This window comes from Eptesicus fuscus, chromosome 19 (genome assembly GCF_027574615.1).
Source record: "Eptesicus fuscus isolate TK198812 chromosome 19, DD_ASM_mEF_20220401, whole genome shotgun sequence".
Lineage (NCBI taxonomy): Eukaryota > Metazoa > Chordata > Mammalia > Chiroptera > Vespertilionidae > Eptesicus > Eptesicus fuscus.
This window is the reverse complement of record NC_072491.1, coordinates 37,634,186-37,656,500: the sequence shown is the minus strand read 5'-3', so window position 1 is coordinate 37,656,500 and position 22,315 is coordinate 37,634,186. Positions and strand designations below refer to the sequence as shown.

Below are 22,315 nucleotides of genomic sequence, written 5' to 3'. Positions count from 1 at the left end.
TTTGTGTATAATTTGTACCTTCTTCCAAGCTATTCCTGTTTCTTACATGATTGTCCACTTGAATACATTGACGCTGCATTAAAAAATTCTCAATAGCTATCTAATTGTATTTCATAGCTAAGAGATCATCTCATTAAAAACATTCTAAGCCCTATGTCAAACATTGTTTAAAGGTAAGATAAAACCTGAGTAAATGTCAGTCCACGCTGCCAGATAATGTACCAGCTTAGGCAACGTTATGATACGGTCTGTGCAATCCATCACTGCTGTTCATATCACTTGGCTTTGGGATACAAAAGATGGCCCCATTCTGCTATCAGCACGGTTTTAGCTTTAGAAATATACCCGGGGGTTTTATTTATTCATTAAATGCTCATTCCCTCTCTCTCTTTCTTTCCTTCATTGCCCTCTGCTTTTTCCTTTCCTTTTCCCTTTGAAGCAGAGTTGAAGAAAGTCTTGTTTCAAGGTATGTTCAAGAGGCTATTTATGGAATGAGGGCACTGGTTCATTTGGCTTTATTCTGACCTCTAACCATTGGGCTAGCAGCTTTATCTTTGGGGGAATTGATTTGCTTCCTAAAACGTAGGGAGTATCAATTAATCTAATTGGATCTAAGAGAGACCTACACCAAACATGTCAAACTCATGGCCGGCGGGCCGCATGCCTCATTCCTGCTGGCCATTGAGTTTGATGTGCTTGACCTACACTATGCAAAAGCCCGTTCTTTCAGAGAGCACTGGCCCAATTCCGAAAATATCGTGGCTTCAATGCTAGAGATAACCCAAACGCACAGAAACAATGAGGCCGATGCGGCCAGACAAGGACAAACTAGAAGGGGTGAGCCATCACGTGAGGCAGAGAAAAGGATATCAGAAAATGCAAAGAAAACAAATAAAGGTAAAGAGAATGAAGGAGCAATCCACTGGTTACTACCTCCCCGTAATGGGCCAAATGGAAGAAAATGATACTTCAGATGTTTTGAGGGGAAGAGTGGTTCTGTGACTGCAAAAGGCATCCTGACCTTGACCCGGCACTAGAATCATGTGCAGAGCAGAACCATGTACATACTTCTGATATGGTAGCTATCACGTGGGTTTACATTTTTCCCCCTCTTTTTCTTACTATCTACTGTTATATTTGAGTAGGGACTGTACTTCATTTGGCTCTATATTTTCAGTACCTAGCACAGGGCATAGCATTATCAATGACCTCGGCAGCTAGTAGAAATGCAATCATAAACTTCTACTGGCATTGGTGTCTAGATATTATCACAAAGATAACTAGCCTATTTTTACATTTAGCCAATTTTTTTTTTTTGCTAGAAGACAACATTTCTTCCTATGTTTGTGTGATATTTCACTCTGTCTTCTGAATCCTTGCTCTACCACCATATTCATAACAACTATGAAATGTTTTCAAAAAATTAAATTACATTCTATGAAGAGGAAAAATCAAACTACATGGTTAGAAATTTTCCGTTTGGTGAGAACAATGTAATTTATTGTAATAAAGTTATACTTTATTAATATTTTAAAAATTGCAACATACATATCTTTCCAAATTATATATATATATATATATATATATATATATAGAGAGAGAGAGAGAGAGAGAGAGAGAGAGAGAGTTATATTTCAGATTAGTCATCAAATTAGATTCAAAGCCAAAAATGAAGTAAAGCCTGGCTGGTTTGGCTCAAAGGTTGAGCGTCAACCCATGAACCAAGAGGTCACTGGTTCGATCCTGGTCAGGGCACATGCCTGAGTTGCGGGGTCCATCTCCAGTAGGGGGCGTGGGGCGTGCAGGAGGTGGCTGATAAATGTTCCTATCTCCCCCCTCTCCCTTCCACTCTCTCTAAAATCAATAAAAACATATTTTTTAAAATGGAGTGAAGAGTATTTTCTAACTTTACTCTTAAGTTAGGTGCCTATGCAATCTGTGCTTGCTTGAATAATAGACATTTCGTTCTTTGTTGACACAGAATAAAAATGCTGAGGGCTAGGAATAATTTTCATCTATAAAAATTTCAGAACTAAGAAATGAGGACCAGTAGATGAGAAACAGCTTCATAAAGAAGCAGCTACTGAGCCACAAGCCTTCTGTTCATATTTGAAGTTACTAACTCACATCTGTTGTTAATTTGTAGACTCTCATCTCTGACTGCCAACCGCCATGCTTCTCATTCTGACGTTTACGTTATGAGCACCTGGCCAGGAAAGGCTCTGTCACTCATATCCCTTAGAATAAAACAGCACAAAGAAAAATATCCCTGTTATTGTTATTACAGGTTGAATATTAAGTAGAGACCACAATGAAAGTCACAATATTCCTTTAATAACAACGCCTCTCCATCACTCTTTGGGAAGTTTATCCCTTATTTGGTGCAGAAAGCTGATTTGATCAAGTCACACTTTTTGTTTCAGTCTGTAAGGAAACCAAAGCACACTCCGATAGCCCATGGGCAAGGTGGGGGGGGGGTCTTCTATTTACTTCCATGATCTGGGTGGGCACATAGCAAAGAAATACTAACTCAATAAAATAAGAGTTTTGCCTTGGTGAGTGTCTTCATTCCTAGGATTAGCAGCCTCATGGTTGGTCTAATAATAACTTGAATCTAATATCTTTACAAGTAATCTGTAAGTAGTTTATTTTTAAAAGTAGAAACATTTTGGTTAAACTTTTGGGAATTAAGCTCAGAATCAGTTTCCAAAGGATCAGCTAATTAGGCAATTTAATTTACAAGAAAATGATGCCCCACAGAGAAGATTAATGGATTTTTCAGTGTAAAAATTATTTCCCTTGACCTAAGTGCTGAGTAAGATACCAAATATAAATATGTAATGAATTAATTACAAAACACCGAAGCTAACAAACTTTATTTTACCCTGCAGGAAAATAATGTAGTCTGAAGTACTGCTCAATTAGTATGAAGGAGAGCAAGAGTTTTTCCCTGGTTCCATTAATATACTGAAATGCAATAAAACACACATTTTGTCTGTTGATGTGGATAACATAGGTTGTATGTATGGTAAAAGTAATCTGTAAGTAGAATAAAAAATAAGCTAAGAAAACTTAGGTTGAGGAAAATTCATTGTAAGCATGCTTATTTCTTATTTTACGGCTGTGGAAGACTGACTGAAGAATGAACAAAACATAAAGGGAGCAAGTATATGGCTGCCAGAATTGAAGTCAGTGTTAGCTGAGAAGGAAATTCACTTGTCCTTTAAATGCCATTTGTGGATGGCATCTCTCATACCTACAACCTACATCACTACAAATGTTTTTAAATCCATAAGAACTTTGTGGCCTGATACCAGAAACTCAAAAATGCCATAAGGCTGACATAACTGGGAGGAACAGGTGGATACTGAGTTCTCTCGTGGGTGATGGTGGTCGTGGTCCGATTTGCATGGTCCTCGTCTTCAGCAGGCATCCAAGATGCAGTCTGTTCTTGGTCACTTCCACCATCTGCTTCTGCTCCCAGATCCTGGGGTTCGCTCTGATGTTGGCTCCCAACTTACCCGTAACACCACAGTCTATGAAACGAGTTCACAGGCTGTCTTTCAGGCTCACAGGGCTTTCATGATTAGTAATTATCAAAACACTAATTGGGAAAATTACAGAATGCTTCCTCTTAAAGTTATCACTAATTTTAGCATCTTCTTCACGCTTAAAATGCCTGTGTACAAAATCAAACAATGCGGAAATATAGAAAGTAGAAAAATGAAAGATCTCTCCCTCCTTGATTCTGCTCCTCTAAGTTAACCATGGATAATAGTTTGGTTTTAATACATAGAGATAGAGATAGATACCTATATATTTATAGCTCATATAATTTTACACAATGTTTGACCAATTTTTTTAAAAAATTAGATGACATACATAATGTTGGCTTATTGTTTTTGAAAGCTAATTATTTTTATGTAGTTCTTTATATATTTCTTTTGTATTTTTATTAGTATTTGGATTTCATTGAAATTAAACAATTTAAATTTCTACCAATATAGCTAACTAACTGAATGCCACAAAAGGCTTTCTGTTATTCCAAATACAGAAATGCTTGATAAAGTTAACAAAATAAAATTACTCCCAATAAGTTCTAAAAGAAATGAAGTATTCATGTAGCAGAAATAAAGAAGAACAAATCCAGAACAGAAAACCTAGACTAAAACCTACATGGGTCTAAGGTTGTCTAGGCCTCTGGGCTAGTGGCTGAAAAATATGAAGAAAAGAGATAAGGCCTTTAGCTCATGTAAACTGGGGAGCTGAAATAAAGTCTTCTGAATAAAGTAAAGAACCCTAAAGAGCTGTAAGTGACATTAAACTACGATCAGACACTGGGATAGGAAAAATTCTCCTATGCAGCCATGAAAGTGGCAAGGAAGCTTCTCATCACTGGCGACTCTTGTTGTAAAGACATCATTAGAAATGGAAATACAAACTGATGTTACATGGTAGTGTGATGTCCTGATTTACAAGGTCCAAGTGATGGAGAAAGCCTAAACTGAGAAAGCGAAAACTCCATTGACAAATCCTCCTACAGCCCTATAAGAAGCCAATGAAGAGCCACCTTGTACGAGTGCTTCTGCAGCACTGGGTCAGTTAGAAATTACACACCATGACTGGCCGGAGGGACTCAGTGGTTGAGCACTGACCTATGCACCAGGAGGTCGTGGTGTGATTCCTAGTCAGGGCACATGCCCAGGTTGCAGGGCTTGATCCCCAGTGGGAGAGGGGAGGTGCTGGAGGCAGCTGATTAATGATTCTCTCTCATCATTGATGTCTCTCTCTCTCTCTCTCTCTCTCTCTCTCTCTCTCTCTCTCTCTCTCTCCCCCTTCCTCCCTCTCTGAAATAAAAATATATTAAAAAAATTATAAACCACATTAAAAAGAAGAAAGAAAACCTACCACAAAAGAGCATAAGCCAGTAAAAACAAAAGGAGAATTAACACCCCAAGAACTGGAGATGATCGATTCAATTCAAAGACTAAATATAAGTTTATTTAACATTTTAAAGAGAGAAAAACCATTCAGGAATTATAAAAAAAAAAAAAAGTGGTAAATATGCTAGAAAACAATAAGAACAAACAGATTTTAATTTAAAAATTACTAGATATGAAAAATATAATAACTGAAACTAAAACTATCAAAGGACAAGATAACTACAAATCAAACAGAGAGAATGGGACAAAATATCTAAAGATATTATCCATAATACAACAGATAAATAAAGAAATGGAAAATATGATAATTCAACTTTATTAGTTATCTGAGAAATGAAAACTTTTGAAGTAATGAGTTCTTTCATAATCAAATTGAAAAGACTTTGAATAACATGATATTTTAAGGTATACAACATGTTGATTTAATCCACAATGAAGTAATTAACATAGATATCACTTTACATAGTAAAAGGGTTTTCTTTCTTAACTTTATTTTTATTGTTTATACTATTACAGATGTCCCTATTTTCCCCTCCTTTACTCACCTCCACCCAGCCACTGCCCCCCCGCCTTCCTTCTGGCCATCACCTCATTGGCTGAGAACCATTACCCAGACTCTAGAGAAACTAACACATATATTCAGAGACAAATGAGATATTTAATAAAATCCAAAAAGTTGCATACAGTATATGCAAGCACCCAGGACCTGTAAGTGCTAGTCTCAGGTGTACACCCAAGAGAAACTTCAGCACGGTGCCTGAGGAGTCAGGATAGAGGTATTCATAACAGCACTGAGGGTAATCATTTAAATCTGGAAACTGATGAATAGAGAAATGGATAAATTTTGATATGTTCATAAAGAAATAAAAGAGGGGACATTATTATGGATACCATGAACATTAAAAGGATAACAAAGCAATAATAAAAACTCTACAGACAAATTTGATAACTTACATGAAATGGACCAATTCCTTGAATGTCAGAAATTGTCAAAATTCACATAAGAAGAAATAGGAAAAAGACAATATAAACAGGTCTATATCTTTGAAAGAAAATGAACCAATAATTATTACGCTTCTGCCTGGCTGGTGTGGGTCAGTGGTTGAGCATTGATCCATGAACCATGAACCAAGAAGTCACTAGCTCAATTCCTGATCAGGGCATATGCCCAGGTTTCAGGTTCAATGCCCAGTAAGGGGTGTGCAGGAGGCAGCCAATCGATGATGTTTCTCTTTCTTCGATGTTTCTCTCTATCTCTCCCCCTCCTCTCCCTCTAAAAAATAAATAAAAACATATTTTTTACAAAAAATAATTAATATGCTTCCCAAAAAAAGAAACACCAGGCCCAAATGAGTTTACCTGTGAATTCTACCAAACATTTAAGGAAGAAATAATACCAAATTCTCTATAATCCCTTCCAGAAGATAAAGGGAATACTTTTTATCTTATTCCTTGAGGCTAGTGTTACTCTAATACCAAAAACAGAGAAAGACAATAAAGAAAACTACATATATCTCTCATGAACATCAATGCAAAAATCCTCAACAAAATATTAGCATATCTAATCCAAAAATGTGTAGAAATAATTATAAACCATGACAAGATAAGTTTTATCTCAGTATGCAAGGCTGGCTCAACATTAAAAAATCAATTAATATAATTCCTCATATTAACAGATTAAAAAAGAAAAATTACATGATCATATAAATAGATGCAAATGCATTTGACAAAACTCATTACAGATAAAAACTCTCAGTAAACTAGAAACAGGGGAACTTCCTCAACTTGAGAAAAAATCTCTACAAAAAACCTACAGCTAAAATCATGCTTAGTGGTGAGAAACTTGAAGCTTTCCCACTAAGGTCAGGCAGAAGGCAAATATGTTCTATATCATCAATCCTTCTCAACACTTTTTCAAGTTCTAACTCATACAATAAGAAAAGGAAAGAAAATGTACAAACATTGGGAAAAAGAAACAAAATTGTTGGTTTACAGATGATATGATTGTCTATGGAGAATATGCAAAACAACTGACAAAACTCCTGGAACTAATACGAAATTATAGCAAGGCTGTATGCCAATTGCTTTCCTAAATACTGGCAATTAAAAGGTGGAATTTGAAATTAAAAAGACAGTTACTATTTACATTAGCACCTTTAAAAATAAAACACTTAGATATAAATCTAACAAAATATGTACAAGATGTACACTAGGAAAACTAGAAAACTCTAATGAATGAAACTAAAGAGCTAAACAAATGGGCAGGTATTCCGTGTTCAAGGAAAGGAAGACTCAATATTATAAGATGTTAGTTTCCCCAAAATTGGAGGACAGACTACCAAAGTCAAGACTTACCATAAATCTAAAGAAATCAAGACAGTGTAGCATGGGTAAAGAAACAGACATATAGTTCAATGGAACAGAATAGAGAGCCTAGAAATAGACCCACATTAATATAGTTAACTAATCTTTGACAAAAAAAGAAAAGGCAATAAAATAGAGAAAAGGTTTTTTCAAAAATGACACTGAAACAACTGGACATACATACACAGAAAAATGAATCTAAACACAGATCTCACATATACCCTTCACAAAAATTAACTCAAAAAGGATCACAAACTTAAATGTAAAATGAAAAACTATAAAACTCTTAGAAAATAACATAGAAGAAAACCTAAATGATCTTCAGTAAAGTGGTACCTTTTTAGATAAAACACCAAAGGCACAATCAATGAAGAAAGAATAAACTGGTCTTCATTAAAATTAAAAACTTCTCTGTGAAAGAAAAGATCAAGAGAATATGAAGACAACCACAGACTTGGAGAAAACATTTGCAAAAGATGGATTTGGTAAAGGGCTGTTACACAAAACACGCAGAAAGCATACACAACATGGGTAAAGGGGATAAAAAAAAACAAAGAGCTTTCAAAAATCAACAATAAGATTTGGACAATTTGTGATAGTTTTATCAATTATGCTATTGGTATTTTAATAGAGATTGCACTGAATCTGTAGATTGCCTTGGGTAGTATGGACATTTTAATGATATTGATTCTGCCAATCCATGAACATAGTATATTATTCCACTTCCGTATATCTTCCTCTATCTCTTTTTTCAATGTCTTGTAGCTTTCCAAATATAGGTCTTTTACCTCCTTGGTTAAGTTTATTCCTAAGTATCTAAATTTTTTTGTTGTTGCAATGGTAAATGGTTTCCCTTTCTGAAATACCCATATATTTCTGGGTATTAATTTTATATCCTGCTACGTTGCCAACTTCATTTATTAAATCTAGTAGTTTTCTGATGGAGTCTTTGGGGTTTTCTATGTACAGTATCATGTCATCTGCAAATAGTGACATTTTTACTACCTCCTTTCCAATTTGGATGCCTTTTATTTTTTCTTCTTGTCTGATTGCAATGGCTAGGACTTCTAGTACTATGTTGAATAGGAGTGGTGAACGTGGGCATCCCTGTTTTGTTCCTGTTCTTATGGGAAGTGGTTTTAGCTTTTGTGCATTGAGTATGATGTTGGCTATAGGTTTTTCATATAAGGCTTTTATTATGTTGAGGTATGATCCCTCTATTCCCACTTTGTTGAGAGTTTTTATAAAAAAAGGGTGTTGGAATTTGTCGATCTACAGGGAACTCATACAAATTAACAAAAGGAAGATAAACAATCCGATTAAAAAATGGGAAAAGGACCTCAATAGACACTTCTCCAAAATGAACATACAGAAGGCCAAAAGGCATATGAAAAAGTGCTCAAAGTCACTGATCATCTGAGAGTTGCAAATCAAAATGACAATGAGGTGCCACCTCACACCTGTCAGAATGGCTGTCATCAATAAATCAACAAACAGCAACTGTTGGTGAGGATGTGGAGAAAAGGGAACCTTCGTGCACTGCTGGTGGGAATGCAGACTGGTGCAGCCTCTGTGAAAAACAGTTTGGAGTTTCCTCAAAAAACTAAAAATGGAACTTCCATTTGACCCAGTGATCCCACTTCTAGAAATATATCCCAAGAACTCAGAAACACCAATCAGAAAGGATATATGCACCCTTATGTTCATAGCAGCTCAATTTACAATAGCTAAAATTTGGAAACAGCCTAAGTGCCCATCAGCAGATGAATGGATTAAAAAACTGTGGTACATCTATACAATAGAATACTATGCAGCTGTAAAAAAGAAGGAACTCTTACCATTTGCAACAGCATAGATGGAGCTAGAAAGCATTATGCTAAGTGAAATAAGCCAGTCAGAGAAAGATAAGTATCACATGATCTCACTCATATGTGGAATATAATGAACAAGATAAACTGATGAACAAAAATAGACCCAGAGACATAGAAACATCGAGCAGACTGCCAAATCTCAGAGGGAAGGCAGGGGAGGGAGGAGAGGGGGAAGAGATCAACCAATGAACTCATATGTGTATATGCATAACCCATAGACACAGACAGTGGGTGGTGAAGGCTTGGGGGGCTAGGGGGAAGAAAGGGCAATGGGGAGGGGAAGGGACATATGTCAATATTTTCAACAATAAAGATTTATTAAAACATACAACAATAAGAAAATAAACAACCCAATTAAAGAATGGGCCAATGATGTGAACAGACATCTCACCAAAAAAAAAAAAAAAGACACTTGGTAAATAAGCATATGAAAAAGTCTCCAACATCATATGTCATTAGGCTATTGCAAATAAAATGAGGTAACACTGCACCCTATTAAAATGGCTAAAGTCCAAAAAATGTACAGCACCAAAAGCTGGTGAAGATGTGAAGCCACAAGAACTCTCATTTCTTGGTGGGGAGAATGCAAAATGGTACAGTCCCTTCGAAAAATACTTTGGCAGTTTCTCACAAAACTAAACATACTTCGACTATACAATCCAGCAATCATGTTCCTTGATATACACCCAAATAAACTGAAAACTTATATTCACACAAAAATCTGCATACACAGATGTTTTTTAGCAGCCTTATTTATAACTGCTAATACTTGGAAGCAACCAAGATGTCCTTCAGTAGATGAAAAGATAAATTGTACCATTCAGACTGGAATACTATTGGTGTTAAAAATAAATGAGCTACCCAGCCATAAAAAGACATGGAGTAATCATTAAACACTAATGATTACTAAGTGAAATAAGTCAATATCAAAAGCCTGCACACTGTATGATTCCAACTGTACGAAATTCTTTAGAAGACAATACTACGGATACAGTAAAAGGATCAGTGGTTGCCAATGGTTATGGGTGAGGGAGGCATGAATAGAAGAAGCATAGAGGATTTTTAGGGCAGTGAAATTACGCTGTATGATACTATATTGGTAGACACATGTCACGATACAGTTTTCATTACCAATAGAATGAAAAAGAATGTACAAAACCCAAAACAAACACTGGTGTAAAAGTATGAACTTTACATGATAATATTTTGCTAATGTATGTTCATTTATTATAATACATGTATTACTGTAGGGCAGTGGTCAGCAAACTCATTAGTCAACAGAGTGGCTTGCCGCCCACTGCTGTAGGGTGTTGCTAGTCGGGGAGGCTGTGCATATGGGGGAGTTGGTGGTGTGGGGGATATCTCTGTGCCATAAGCTCAATTTTGCCATGAACCAAAAAATGCTCTAAAACCTAGACTATTCTTTTTTCTTTAAAGGAACAAGGACCAATACAACTACAATACTAATAAATTTTGTAAATATTACACTAAGTAAAAGAAGCCCTTCACAGAAGATCACCGTAGTGTATGATTTCATTTATGTAATGCTCAGAATACCCAAGCCATAAGACAGAAAGTAAGAGTAATGATTGCCTCGCTGTGAGGGAGTGGGTGGTGGTGGGACAAGGAGTAACTGCTAATTGTTGTGTTTTTTTTTGTGGCGGGAGGCGGGGGGGATGAAAATGTTCTAAACTTAGATTGTGGGGTGGTTGCAGAACTCTGTGAATATAGTAAAAGCCATTGAATTCTATACATTTAATGAGTAAATTTTATGTCATGTATATATATCTCACTAAAGATGTTTAAACAAAGAATATAAAAAGAATCACATTATATGTACTGCACATTTCCAATTGATAACAATAACATTTTCAGTTTAAATTGCCACAACTTGAGCTCTTTGTATCACAAGCAAGTCAGTAAGGAAGGAAATTTCAGTATATCAAATAAAGATAGTGTGACCACATGTATATTCAAAACTAGGAAATTTATCATCAAAGATCAAATTCTGAAGTGCAACTATAAAATTAAAATGACAATTTCTATTTTTGTTCGGGATTATTCAAACATGATGCTTACAATAGGCACAGACTTCGGAAAACATATTAAAGGTCACAGTTGAGACATTTCCATAGCAAATGCCTATATTACGGTCTTAAATTACCTTTCATATCTCATGTGTGTTTCTATAAAATATAATCATTTTATTTCAGGAACAATAACAAACGTCAAATTTAATTTTGACTCCTTGAGCATTCTCATGATCTAACATTATGCAGCCATGATTTTTATATACAAAAATTTCTATTTTATTTTTTCAGATTCAAATCTACAAGAAAATGCACAAATAGTAAATGTACAATGTAATGAGTTTTGATAAATGTATACACCCATGTAATGAGCACTTCAGTGAAAATATAAAATATTTCTATCAGCACAGAAAGTTTCCTCATATACCAATCCCTCACCACCAGCACAATGTTCTGATTTCTATCACCATAGATTAGTTTTGTCTGTTCTTGAGTTTCCTATGATTAAATTAGCATAGTATGTAGTCATTTGTTTCTGGTTTCTCTTGTTCAGCGTAATGTTTATACGTGTCTTATTTGGCTTAAATTGCCATAACAAAATGTCTTAGACTGGATGGCTTAAATAACAGAAATTTATTTTCTCGCAGTCATGGAAGCTGGAAAATCCAAGGTTAAGGTGTCAGCTGGGTCAATGTCTGGTGAGAGCTCTCTCCTTGGGTTGCAGATGGCCACCTTCTCACTGCATCCTCACATGGCCTTTCCTGAGTGTTGAGTGTGCGTGCACAGAGGCAGAGGGAGAGGGAGAGGGAGAGGAAGAGGGAGAGGGAGAGGGAGAGGGAGAGGGAGAGGGAGAGGGAGAGGGAGAGGGAGAGGGAGAGGGAGAGGGAGAGGCAGAGGGAGAGGGAGAGGGAGAGGAAGGGGGAGAGGGCTCTGTCTCTTTCTCTTCTTATAAGGCCACCAGACCTACTGAATTAGGAACCCACCCTTATGACCTCATGTAACCTTAATAATTATCCCTGAAAGTCCTGTCTCCAAATAATACCAAAATTAGGAGTTATGGCATCAATATATGAATTGGCCCATAACAATGAGATTCCTTCAGATTGTCACATGTATCAGTTGAGTCATTTTTATTATTTAACAATATTTCATTGTGTAAATATATCACAATTTATTTATAAGTTCTCCCAGTGCTTATAATTTTGATTTGTTTTCTGTCTAGGATATTTATAATAAAACTGCTTTCATACACAAATATTTGAGGATACATGTTTATTTCTCTTAGGAAAATATCTAAGAATTTCTAGGCCATAGCGTAGGTACACATTGAATTTTATAAGAAACTGCCAGACATTGACTCCAAAGTGATTGTGAAATTTTTCATTCCTATGAGCAATATTTGAAATATACAGCTACACCACATTCTTGGCAATGTTTTGTGTTGAGAGTCTTTAACTTTAGCCTTTCTAGTTGGTTTGTAGTGATCTTTCAGTGTTGTTTTAATTTGCATTTCTTTGATGGCTAATGAAGTTAAATGCTTATTTACCATTTGCTTAACTCATTTTGTGAACTGCCTGTTGAAAGCGTTTGCCCTTTTTTAAAAAGTATATTGTCCTCAGATAAAGGACATATCAGATATTAAGCTGATAAGAACAGATACTATACTTGATCTTAGCCCAAAGGTCAAGAAATGATTGCCAGATATATTGTCCATATATTCTCCCAGTAAGTGGTATGCTTCTCTATTTTTTAAATTTTCTTCTTACTTTCTTCTCATTTTCTGAGAAGCTTATAATTTTAATGAGGTCCAGTTTATCAAATGTTTCTTTTATCCTTAAGTTATCTCTAAAGAAATGTCTGCCTGCTTCAAGGCTGTCCCTATAATTCATTTAAAAATAATTTTTGTTATGGTTTGATTTCTTTACATTTATCTCCTTGTTCCAGTGCCAATGCTTGAAAATATTTTCTTTATATATCAAATTGCCTCATGCCTTTGTTGAAAATGAACTGACCAGATATACATATTTCTAAACTTTAAACTACTTCATCGATTTGCTTATCAAGTTTTACATCAATACCATATTGTCTCGACTGCTGTAGCCTTATGGTAAGTCCTGAAATCAGATATTTTAATTCCAGATACTCTCCTTTTCCCTGATGATTTTATTAATTTCAGGTCATTATTTCCATATATATTTTTGAATTAGCTCATCAAGTTCTTTCTTTTTTTAAGCCTATTAGAAATTTGATTGAGACCGTATTGGATCATAGAGATTTAATTTAATAATATTTTGTTGAGAACATATGTATCTGTGTCCATAAGGAACATGCCAGTCTCAAAACAACCTGCAAAGTTTTCTCTCTTCTCCAATTCCTGAGTTTATTACATTTGGCATTAATTTTTGATTTAAGATTTGAAAATTCATCAAAGAAACCATGTAAACCTGAAGTTGTCTTTTGGGGAGGGATTTTGTTTGCAAATTCAATTTCTTTAACAAATATGGAACTATTCAGATATCCTATTTCTCCTTTTTTATATCTGGTATGATGTGCTTTGCTAGAATTTTTTTTCTTTATACCCAAGTTGTCAAATATGCTGATATAAAGTTATTTTCACATGTTTTTTATTATCTTTTGTTAAGATCTATAGTGAAGTCTGGTCTTATCTTTCTTTTTTCATACTGTTAATTTGTGTTTTTCTACCCTTTTCTGTGTCAGCATTATGAGGGATGTATCAGTTTCAGCATTGCTAATATTCTCTGTTAGCTTTCTAGGTCATTGATTCCTCTTCTTAACTGCATCATTTCCTTCTTTCAACTTACTTAGATTCCATTTGCATTTACCTTCTGTAATGCCACATTTTTTTACACTGAATATCTGCCTTTTAATAATAAAAAATAAATAGTATTTTAGAAGAAATTTGACTCTCAGATCTGATATTAAAATCCCCTAAAATAAGCTATGTTGACTTATAAGTGCTAATAGTTTTCTTAAAAATAATTACTCTTCCTTGAAATTTCTGAAATTTTTTGCTTATCTGGAAGGCAATAAACAGTGAAATCATATTGATAGTGTTCACATGTGAACTAAGAAGGCTAAAATCCTGAAACTATTGTAAGACCAGTAATAAGCATGTATTACTTTTCTTACTTTATTTTAAAACTGAGAAATAGGTTCACAGTTGTAATGGAAATAAATAATACCATAATTAACAAATAATAATACAAGAATAAACTGTGCTTTGCATACTCACAACTATAAATCTACTTTTGTCTACCCTGTATATCCTATGACTTCACAGAAGGAAATATTTAATACTTAGAATGTGAAAGATATTTTTATACATCTGTGTGAGGTTCTAGTTTTTCCATAATACTAAGTCAATTAGTGAACATTTAAAAATATATATACAGAATTTCTATAATATTTAATTAACCAGTATAACTCTGACATTTGTAAGAATATCTTATATTTAAAAATGAGGTTTACTTAGATGCAGGTTATTTGGGAGATAATTTGTTCAGTATGTTCTAGACTTAGAGCACTAACTCAGTGGTGCTCAAAATTATTTCATTTTGACATCCCACAAATTTAGATATTTTAATCTCTAACATGTACTAATTCCACACTAAGATACTTTCATACTATGCTGAGTGAATTTCTAAGTAGTATTTAAAGCAATTTTACAGACAACTTAAAGTATCCATACGTTTAATTTTGGAAGTCTTCATACATTTTAACAGAATCTTTTCTACAAAAAATATTCATTTTAAAACTGATAACGTTTCTGTTGCCCTGATACACCCAATGAGTGATACACAAAGGAAACAAAGTGTGTATCCATGTTCCCATGTCTATTTCACACACTTTAGACCATTAAAATACAGGTATGACGATAGTTAGATTATTGTTTTACATTAAGGCCCTCCTCCCCCGTGAACAAAAGAGAGTGACAGCACCCATTTCTTATTAGGTAAAATGCATGCTATTTTGCAAAAACGGGTGCTCTCTATTTTAAGAAGGCTCCAAAAAAAAAAAAAAAAAAAAAACAAAACAAGAGAGTGAATGTTTACTTTAAAAATGCAGAAGAATTTGCCAAAGGATCATTTTGATGTCATGAGTGCCTCTAGAAAATTAAGTTTATATTGTACAGAATGTGGTAATATACTGAGTTTCTTAGAAACTCAATTACTATATTCTGCAAAGAATACCAGCATAATTATGCTTGTTCTTAACTATTAAATTTACAACAAATAAAAAATATTTTTAAGCACCTTGTATGTTTTGGTAATATAACTTTAGTTTTAATTTTTAGATGACTGTGACCTAGGATTTGTCATAAGTAACATCATAAGTAATGAATTTATATACACTAGTTACTTTTGAAGAAAACTCTGAGTTTATATTTTAAATATGTATATATGACTAGAAAATATAAAGCATGACTAATGCTATTTTTTCTTTTTTAGTAATTCTTGCATGTGATTTTTAGATATTAGCCTCATCATCAATTCTGAGAAAGCATAAAAAATCATAAAGTGTAATAACCCATACTAAAATGTGTAAGAAAAGTAGTTGTATCTTTCAAATAATTCTAATGATATTTTAATGAGTATAAATCATGCAGAGAACAAACATGGATTGCAATTAGCATTTCATAAATAATAAGAGGAAAAATGCATGTTACATGATGATAATGGGCTCATATTCACAAAGTGAAATCTTTGAAACTAATGTAGTCCCTCAAATTTTCTGTAAAAAAACAATAAAACAAAATATATAAAGGTTTTTATATCTTGTGCCATTGTAACTTGTCTTTCCATTTTTGAAAATTACTTATTTTAATAACTTAAAAAGCATGAAAATGTTTTATTATGGTTTACTCATTGTGGTCAATTTCTAGCACAATTACTAAAATAACTGAGAATATCTTATAGTTGAAGTGAAAGTTACTTAAATTTAAGGTGACATGAAGATATTTTATTCAATATCTTCTGTAATCAGAGTACCAAATTCAGAGATAATTAAAATTGTTATATCTTACACTCCACAAATTTTGATACATTATTCTCTGATACATATTAATTTACTTATATACTATGAGTTTATAAGTAGTGTTTAAAGCAATCCTACAGAAAATATTTAATCTACATAAAAAATTATAAATGATATACTAAAATTTTTTTCACATACCCAATACATTTAGAAAAGAAATCCACAAAAATGCAACTAAACTGTAGAGAATTAAATATTAGTATATATTAACAATGCTAGATTTCATAATAAACAAAACCAGGATTAATATTTTGTTAAAAGTTTACTACTTCAACGAAAAACCTTTTCCCAAAAACCCTTCCAATCAATCAGTTTTGCTAAGTAATAATTATTTATATATTAATGTAAGCTAATCATTACACCTTTTACTTATCATTTCAAAAAGTTTACAGTGTTTCACATACATGATAAAAAATTCAACCCATTAAATCATGGTATACATAATAACAATTTAAACCCTAAAACACATAAGCTAGAGCTAAACCATTCTATAAAACATGGTGGATTAAAAAAGATATTTTAAATACCAGATGTCTCTGATTTTACACTTGATTCTATGTACTACAATTTTATTTCATTAAATTTTCAAGAACTTAGCATTTGCATTTGCTTCAAATAAATATAATCAGATGTTTCTTTAGAAGCAGAGTTTCAAAAATATTGTCTTAAAATTCTATAATAATAAACAAAATGAAGGAAATCTAATATTAAAAGGACTAGGGAGGTAGATTTTTATAGTTTCTAAACAGATTTAGGAGTATTGTACTAATGGTTCCATTGAAAAACACTGACATATTAAGAGATATACATGGCTATCCAAGACGTCAGGTCCTAAAATAAATAAGAACTATTTTACGCTATATCCATACGTGGCATATTAACCTGTCATTGTATCATGACTGAAAAAATTCTTCTTGTGTTAACTGAAATAATCATGTACATTTGTTTAATTTCATACAAAAGATGAGCCATTACCTTAGTGAAAGACATAAGTAACATCGTAAGTAATGAATTTATATATACTAGTTACTTTTGAAGAAAACTCTGAGTTTATATTTTAAATATGTATTTTAAAAATAATTAAATGATATCAGTGGGTACAAATATTTGGACCTTAAAATCAAACATATTGCATATTCAAATGACATTTTATTTAATAGATGAACTTTCTGGGTGAAACCATCTTTTGGATTGAATTTTCTGCTATATCACCTTTGTTCACTGAGTCAAGTAGGCAACAGGGAAAGCTGCGTACGGCATTATTTTTGGGGACAGACCAATGGACTTGGAGCATCTAGAGATCAGCATTAGTATACCACCAGCCATCTGTGCTGCGACATGTAGAATTACATGTCTCAGGAAGAAAGTCCAAGTCCTTTGATGATCTCTTGTGATTAAATTTGCTAAAATGTCTAAATGAAAAAAATTAATGAGGACCAGCTATTCGTTGCTCACGTTAGGTAGTCTCCAAAACCCACTCTGGTCTTCAGCTTGGGAGACCAGACACTTGATAACAGAGCAGCTGACATCTAGGGGGCACCAGCACTGAATGGACATCAGCGTCCCCTTAAAGAATCCCTTAAAGAATTCCTTGAGATATCACTGAGGTTCTGTGATTTCCTCTGTCCTCCTGAGGCTGTCAGTAACCCTAAAGTGAGTCTGAGCCTGCATTTCTTCAAAAGATTCTTGTGGCAAGCTATAGTTGCCTTCATGTGGACATTAGCTGACTATGAGCTGTCATTTACAGGAATGGATAGAGAGAGGAAGATATTGGCACAATCCAATGTCAATTCATTGTTACTGACCAAAGCAGAGGAACAATTTATAAGCACTGTCCTAGGGCACAAATGCAAAGAGTCCGTTCCTACCAGAGTAAACCTACAAGGAGAATGATTGCACTCTGCCTGCTAACGATGCATCTCAGGACTCACCATAACAATCAGTTTCTCTAGGAAATATTCCCTGATCACTGTTCCCTGCTGCTGCATTAGGGGTTCTTCCTATATACAACTGTAAACTTAATCAAATTAGACCTGCAGCAACACTACTGGAGTGATGTATTTACATTTTTATCTTGAACACTAGAAGGTAAGGTTCTAGCAAACAGAGACGGTGATTATTTTATTTTTATGTCTCCAGGACCCACTGCTTAGCACGTCGTAAGTGCTCAGTAAATACTTGTTGAATGGAAATTAATTGAAAAAGGTATGTGTAGAGAGCGCCTGGGAAGGTACATGGGCATTTCTTTAATTACTGTCAGCTGAATCCAGTGGCCTTTGGCAAAGCCACGTCCTGGAAACATGCTTTGCCAAAAGGCAGGCATGTTGTCAGCTTGACCTTCAGCCCAGGTGCCAGGGGATGGGTTTTGTTATTTAAATCCAGCCAAGCACCAGGAATGAATATGACCCGGGCTCACCCAAGAATGCACATAATCTCCTTTGTCTTGACTTTCAGTAAAACTTCCTGTTTTTTGCTGTATAAAATAAACACGCTGTATTGGCTCAGGGTCACTGTTCCTGTCCCTGTCCATGTCAGAGGACAGTGGTCCCACCCGGCCCCAGCTTTTTCCTTCTACCTCTGTGTCTGTCTCTTTTTTTCATTTTCTCAATCCCCAGCCGCCCCAACTCAGGAACTGGATTGCTCTCTAGCCACGCTGGACCCGGAAAAGAGAGAAATATTTACAGGTGTGACCCCCACACCTGGCACATCTGCCACAGTAATGATTTGGAGGTGGGAAAGAGAAGATTCCTTAAGAAGCACGGAGGCTTAATTGTTCTATTAAAAAAGAGAGAGACCAATAGCTTGAAAATACCATGATAGAGTCTCCTCAATGCTAGAATAAATGCAGGTATTATAACATCAGAAAACATCAGTGGGCCTGCCATCACTGACTAAATAACACCTCTGTAGGCCAATGCAAAGAAACCTACATCATTTATCATAATGATAGTGTTTTACTGTCATAAATACTTAAAACCAAAGAATCTGGTATAAGAAAAAAAATTTAAATATATGCTTATTTCTGGGACTCCATATTTTATGTGTTAAACTTATTTAAAGCTTCAAATGACTAGACTACTTATTCTCTTACTAGTATATTGTTATAAAGTATTTTAAATTGCTCTAACTATTTGGAATAGAATAATTGATATCACTGAAACAAAAATGTTGTTTTATATGTGGGTCACTTTCTCTGAAATAAAAGTTCATTCCTTCTTTTGGAAAAACCATTTTCCAAAGGGAAGTTCAAGTTTTTAAAGTTACTACAAAAATATTTCTGAGGACACAAAAACATGCATTTACTTCATCAACAGACATAAAAGGATTTCTTACATGTACAACATTAATAAGGTTTTTATGAAAGTAATGGGCCTGTGAAAAAATTAAAAACTGAAATGTCTACATTTCAACTTTTCTGTCATTTATGGAAGATATAAAGCATTATTTTACTCTCTGCCTCTTTAAATTTAATCTATTTTTATGAAACATTCTTAAATAACAGGGGGACATATGGGATGAGGATTGAAATATCTACTTTGGATACATTTTATAGACAAAAGATGTGATCAAGGCAATTATAATCAGAAAATAAAGCAAACAGAACTGAGTATCACAATTGCACACAGAATAAAGCTTGATTAAATAGTCAGAAGACTGCATATATAAAACACAAAATACAGTCTAATAGTTTGCATGCTTAGGGATTTCAACTTAGCTCTTAGATGCAACTTCATAAAAGTCTAATGTAAATAAAATGTGTGTTAAGCTCTTTCCCTTAAGACAAAACTATTCAAAACTCTTAAAGTCTCTTAATCACCATACATTTACAATGCCAAAGAAGAAGAAAAAGAGAAATTATTAATTTTTAAAATTACCCAGCAATTCCATTGCATCATCTTCATTATCAATATCTTCTTCTGTTACAGGTGGGGTAGGGCTGTGAATAGACTCAAAAGAATCTTGAGAGAGCATTGCTGCCAGCAGTTTCTTGTGTTGCTGTTGCTGTTGCTTTAATCCCTTAGTCTTGGGTTCCACCTTTAAGCTGAAGAAATATTTAAGTGTTAACTTTCAACGATGATGACATGATGCATTAGCTGTGGTGAGTGAAGAAAATACCCAATCACATTTCATTCCATTATCTTGCCATGCAAATTTATGGGCATTTTATTAAAATTTTCCCCAAGTATAATAAAAACACAGAGCCTGTCTTCTTTCTTAGACATCCTTGGGTACCTCATTTCTCACGTTTTCATTTTCATAAAATCAAGCTCACATTTTTTTCATGGATTGTGCCTTTGGTGTTATATCTAAAAATTCACTGCCACACCTGAGGTCATATAGGTTATCTCCTGTTATCTTATAGAAGTTTTATAGTTTTACAGTTTACATTTAAGTCTATGATCCATTTAGAATTAAATTTTGTGAGGTCTCTGTCTAGACTTGTCCCTTTTTCTTTTACATGTGGATGTCCAGTTGTTCCAGAACCGTTTGTAGAAAAGGCTATCTTTGCTCCATTGGATTGCTTTGGCTCCTTTGTCAAAGATTAGTTTACTATATTTCTGGGCTATCTGGCCTCTCTTTTCTGTCCTATTCTCTAATCTTTTGCCAATATACACTGTCTTGATTATTGTAGATTTATAGTAAGTCATGGAGTAAGATAATACCAGTTCTCCGATTTTGTTCTTCTCTTCCAATAATTTGTTCACCATTCTGGGTCTTTTGCCACTCTATACAAACTTTGGAATCAGTTAGTTGATATCCACAAAATAACCTGTTGAAATTTTTATTGGGTATATATATAAGTTTTAGTCTATTTTCTCTCTGGTGTTCATTTTGGATAAATTCTATAGATCTGTCCTCACATTAAAAAATTCTATACTCTGTCATTTCCAATCTGGGTCAATTTAACAAATTTTTATATTTTGTTTCAGTTACATAAATTTCACTTGGTTCTTTGTCAGTATTTATATTTGTTGATATTTTATGTTCTCATTTGTTTCAAGCATTTTTATGATTTTTTAAAAAGCAGGATTAATTAGATTTCATGGGAAGAATTCAAAATAAAGTTCAAAGTTGTAAACTAGGATGGCTGAGGGTTTCAGTGACCCTGACATGATCAGAGCAAATTGCTGGAGTTGCATGTTCACTGGATAAAGTCAATCACATATTGTAATCTAATGTCTGACGTGAGAATGATGTCATTTTATCTTCTGACTCTATTTTAGGAAACACATGCATTCAAATTCTTTGCCAGGCAATTCCATCATCTGATTCATCTTAATGTTGGCATTAGTTGACTGTCTTTTCTCAGGTAAGGTGTGATTTTCCTGGTTCTTGGTATAACGTGATTTGCACAACTTGACTATTATTTTAAGAGTGTCTGGGGCCTATTCATATCTTTTATTTTAGAAGGCAGCCACCCGGCTTACTTTTGTAACCTGTGGTTCCAATGACAGTTTCAGAGCTCTTGAAGTGCTATTTTAGTCTGCTTGGGCTGTCTGGTGTTGCTGTGGCTCCCGGTGTGCCTGCTGGTGTTGCCTGAGAGGGCAAAGGAGCATCTCCAGGTTGTGCATCAGGTGCCTTTAGGTAGATAAAGGGAATGTCTGGCTGTGGGGACATAAAGGATTCCTGTGTCAAGCTTTGTTGTGGAGGGATCCCTCTTACTTGTGTCTTTTTGGCAAGTAAAAGGCACTTAACTGCCCACTGTCTTCAGTGGGGAAGAGGAGTCTCAAGTCTGGCAGGAAAGGACAGTATGCCCTCTGACCCTTTCTTGTGAGTGAGACTCTCAGTCAATTCCCTGGCCAGTGCAACCAGGCTCTGCCAGTGAGGCTGGCAGGACTCCTGTTTGATTAGGAGGAGAAATGAACTTATCGGGGCCACCACCTCCTCTTGCTAGTTTGGGGTTGGGAAATACCAGGCCTCGTTTGCCTTAGGCTGTTGGTGGGGGATCATATGTTGCTAGCCACTGTTGTTCCTCCAGTCGTCAGATCCCTAGCCATTCCATCTTCCTCTTTACATTTCTCACAGCATAAAATTACGTTGGCTGCCTCTT

At 34.6% G+C, this 22,315-nt stretch overlaps 1 protein-coding gene and 1 pseudogene across 1 annotated transcript in view; both read right to left on the bottom strand.

Annotated features, from left to right (window-relative positions):
• C19H8orf34 (chromosome 19 C8orf34 homolog) overlaps window positions 1-22,315 on the bottom strand; it is a 253,026-nt gene that overhangs the window by 154,757 nt on the left and 75,954 nt on the right. The window contains 1 exon segment of the mRNA XM_054708756.1: window positions 20,139-20,305. Coding sequence (XP_054564731.1) covers window positions 20,139-20,305 — 167 coding nt within the window.
• On the bottom strand, window positions 12,789-12,903 carry LOC114234725 (U2 spliceosomal RNA; annotated as a pseudogene).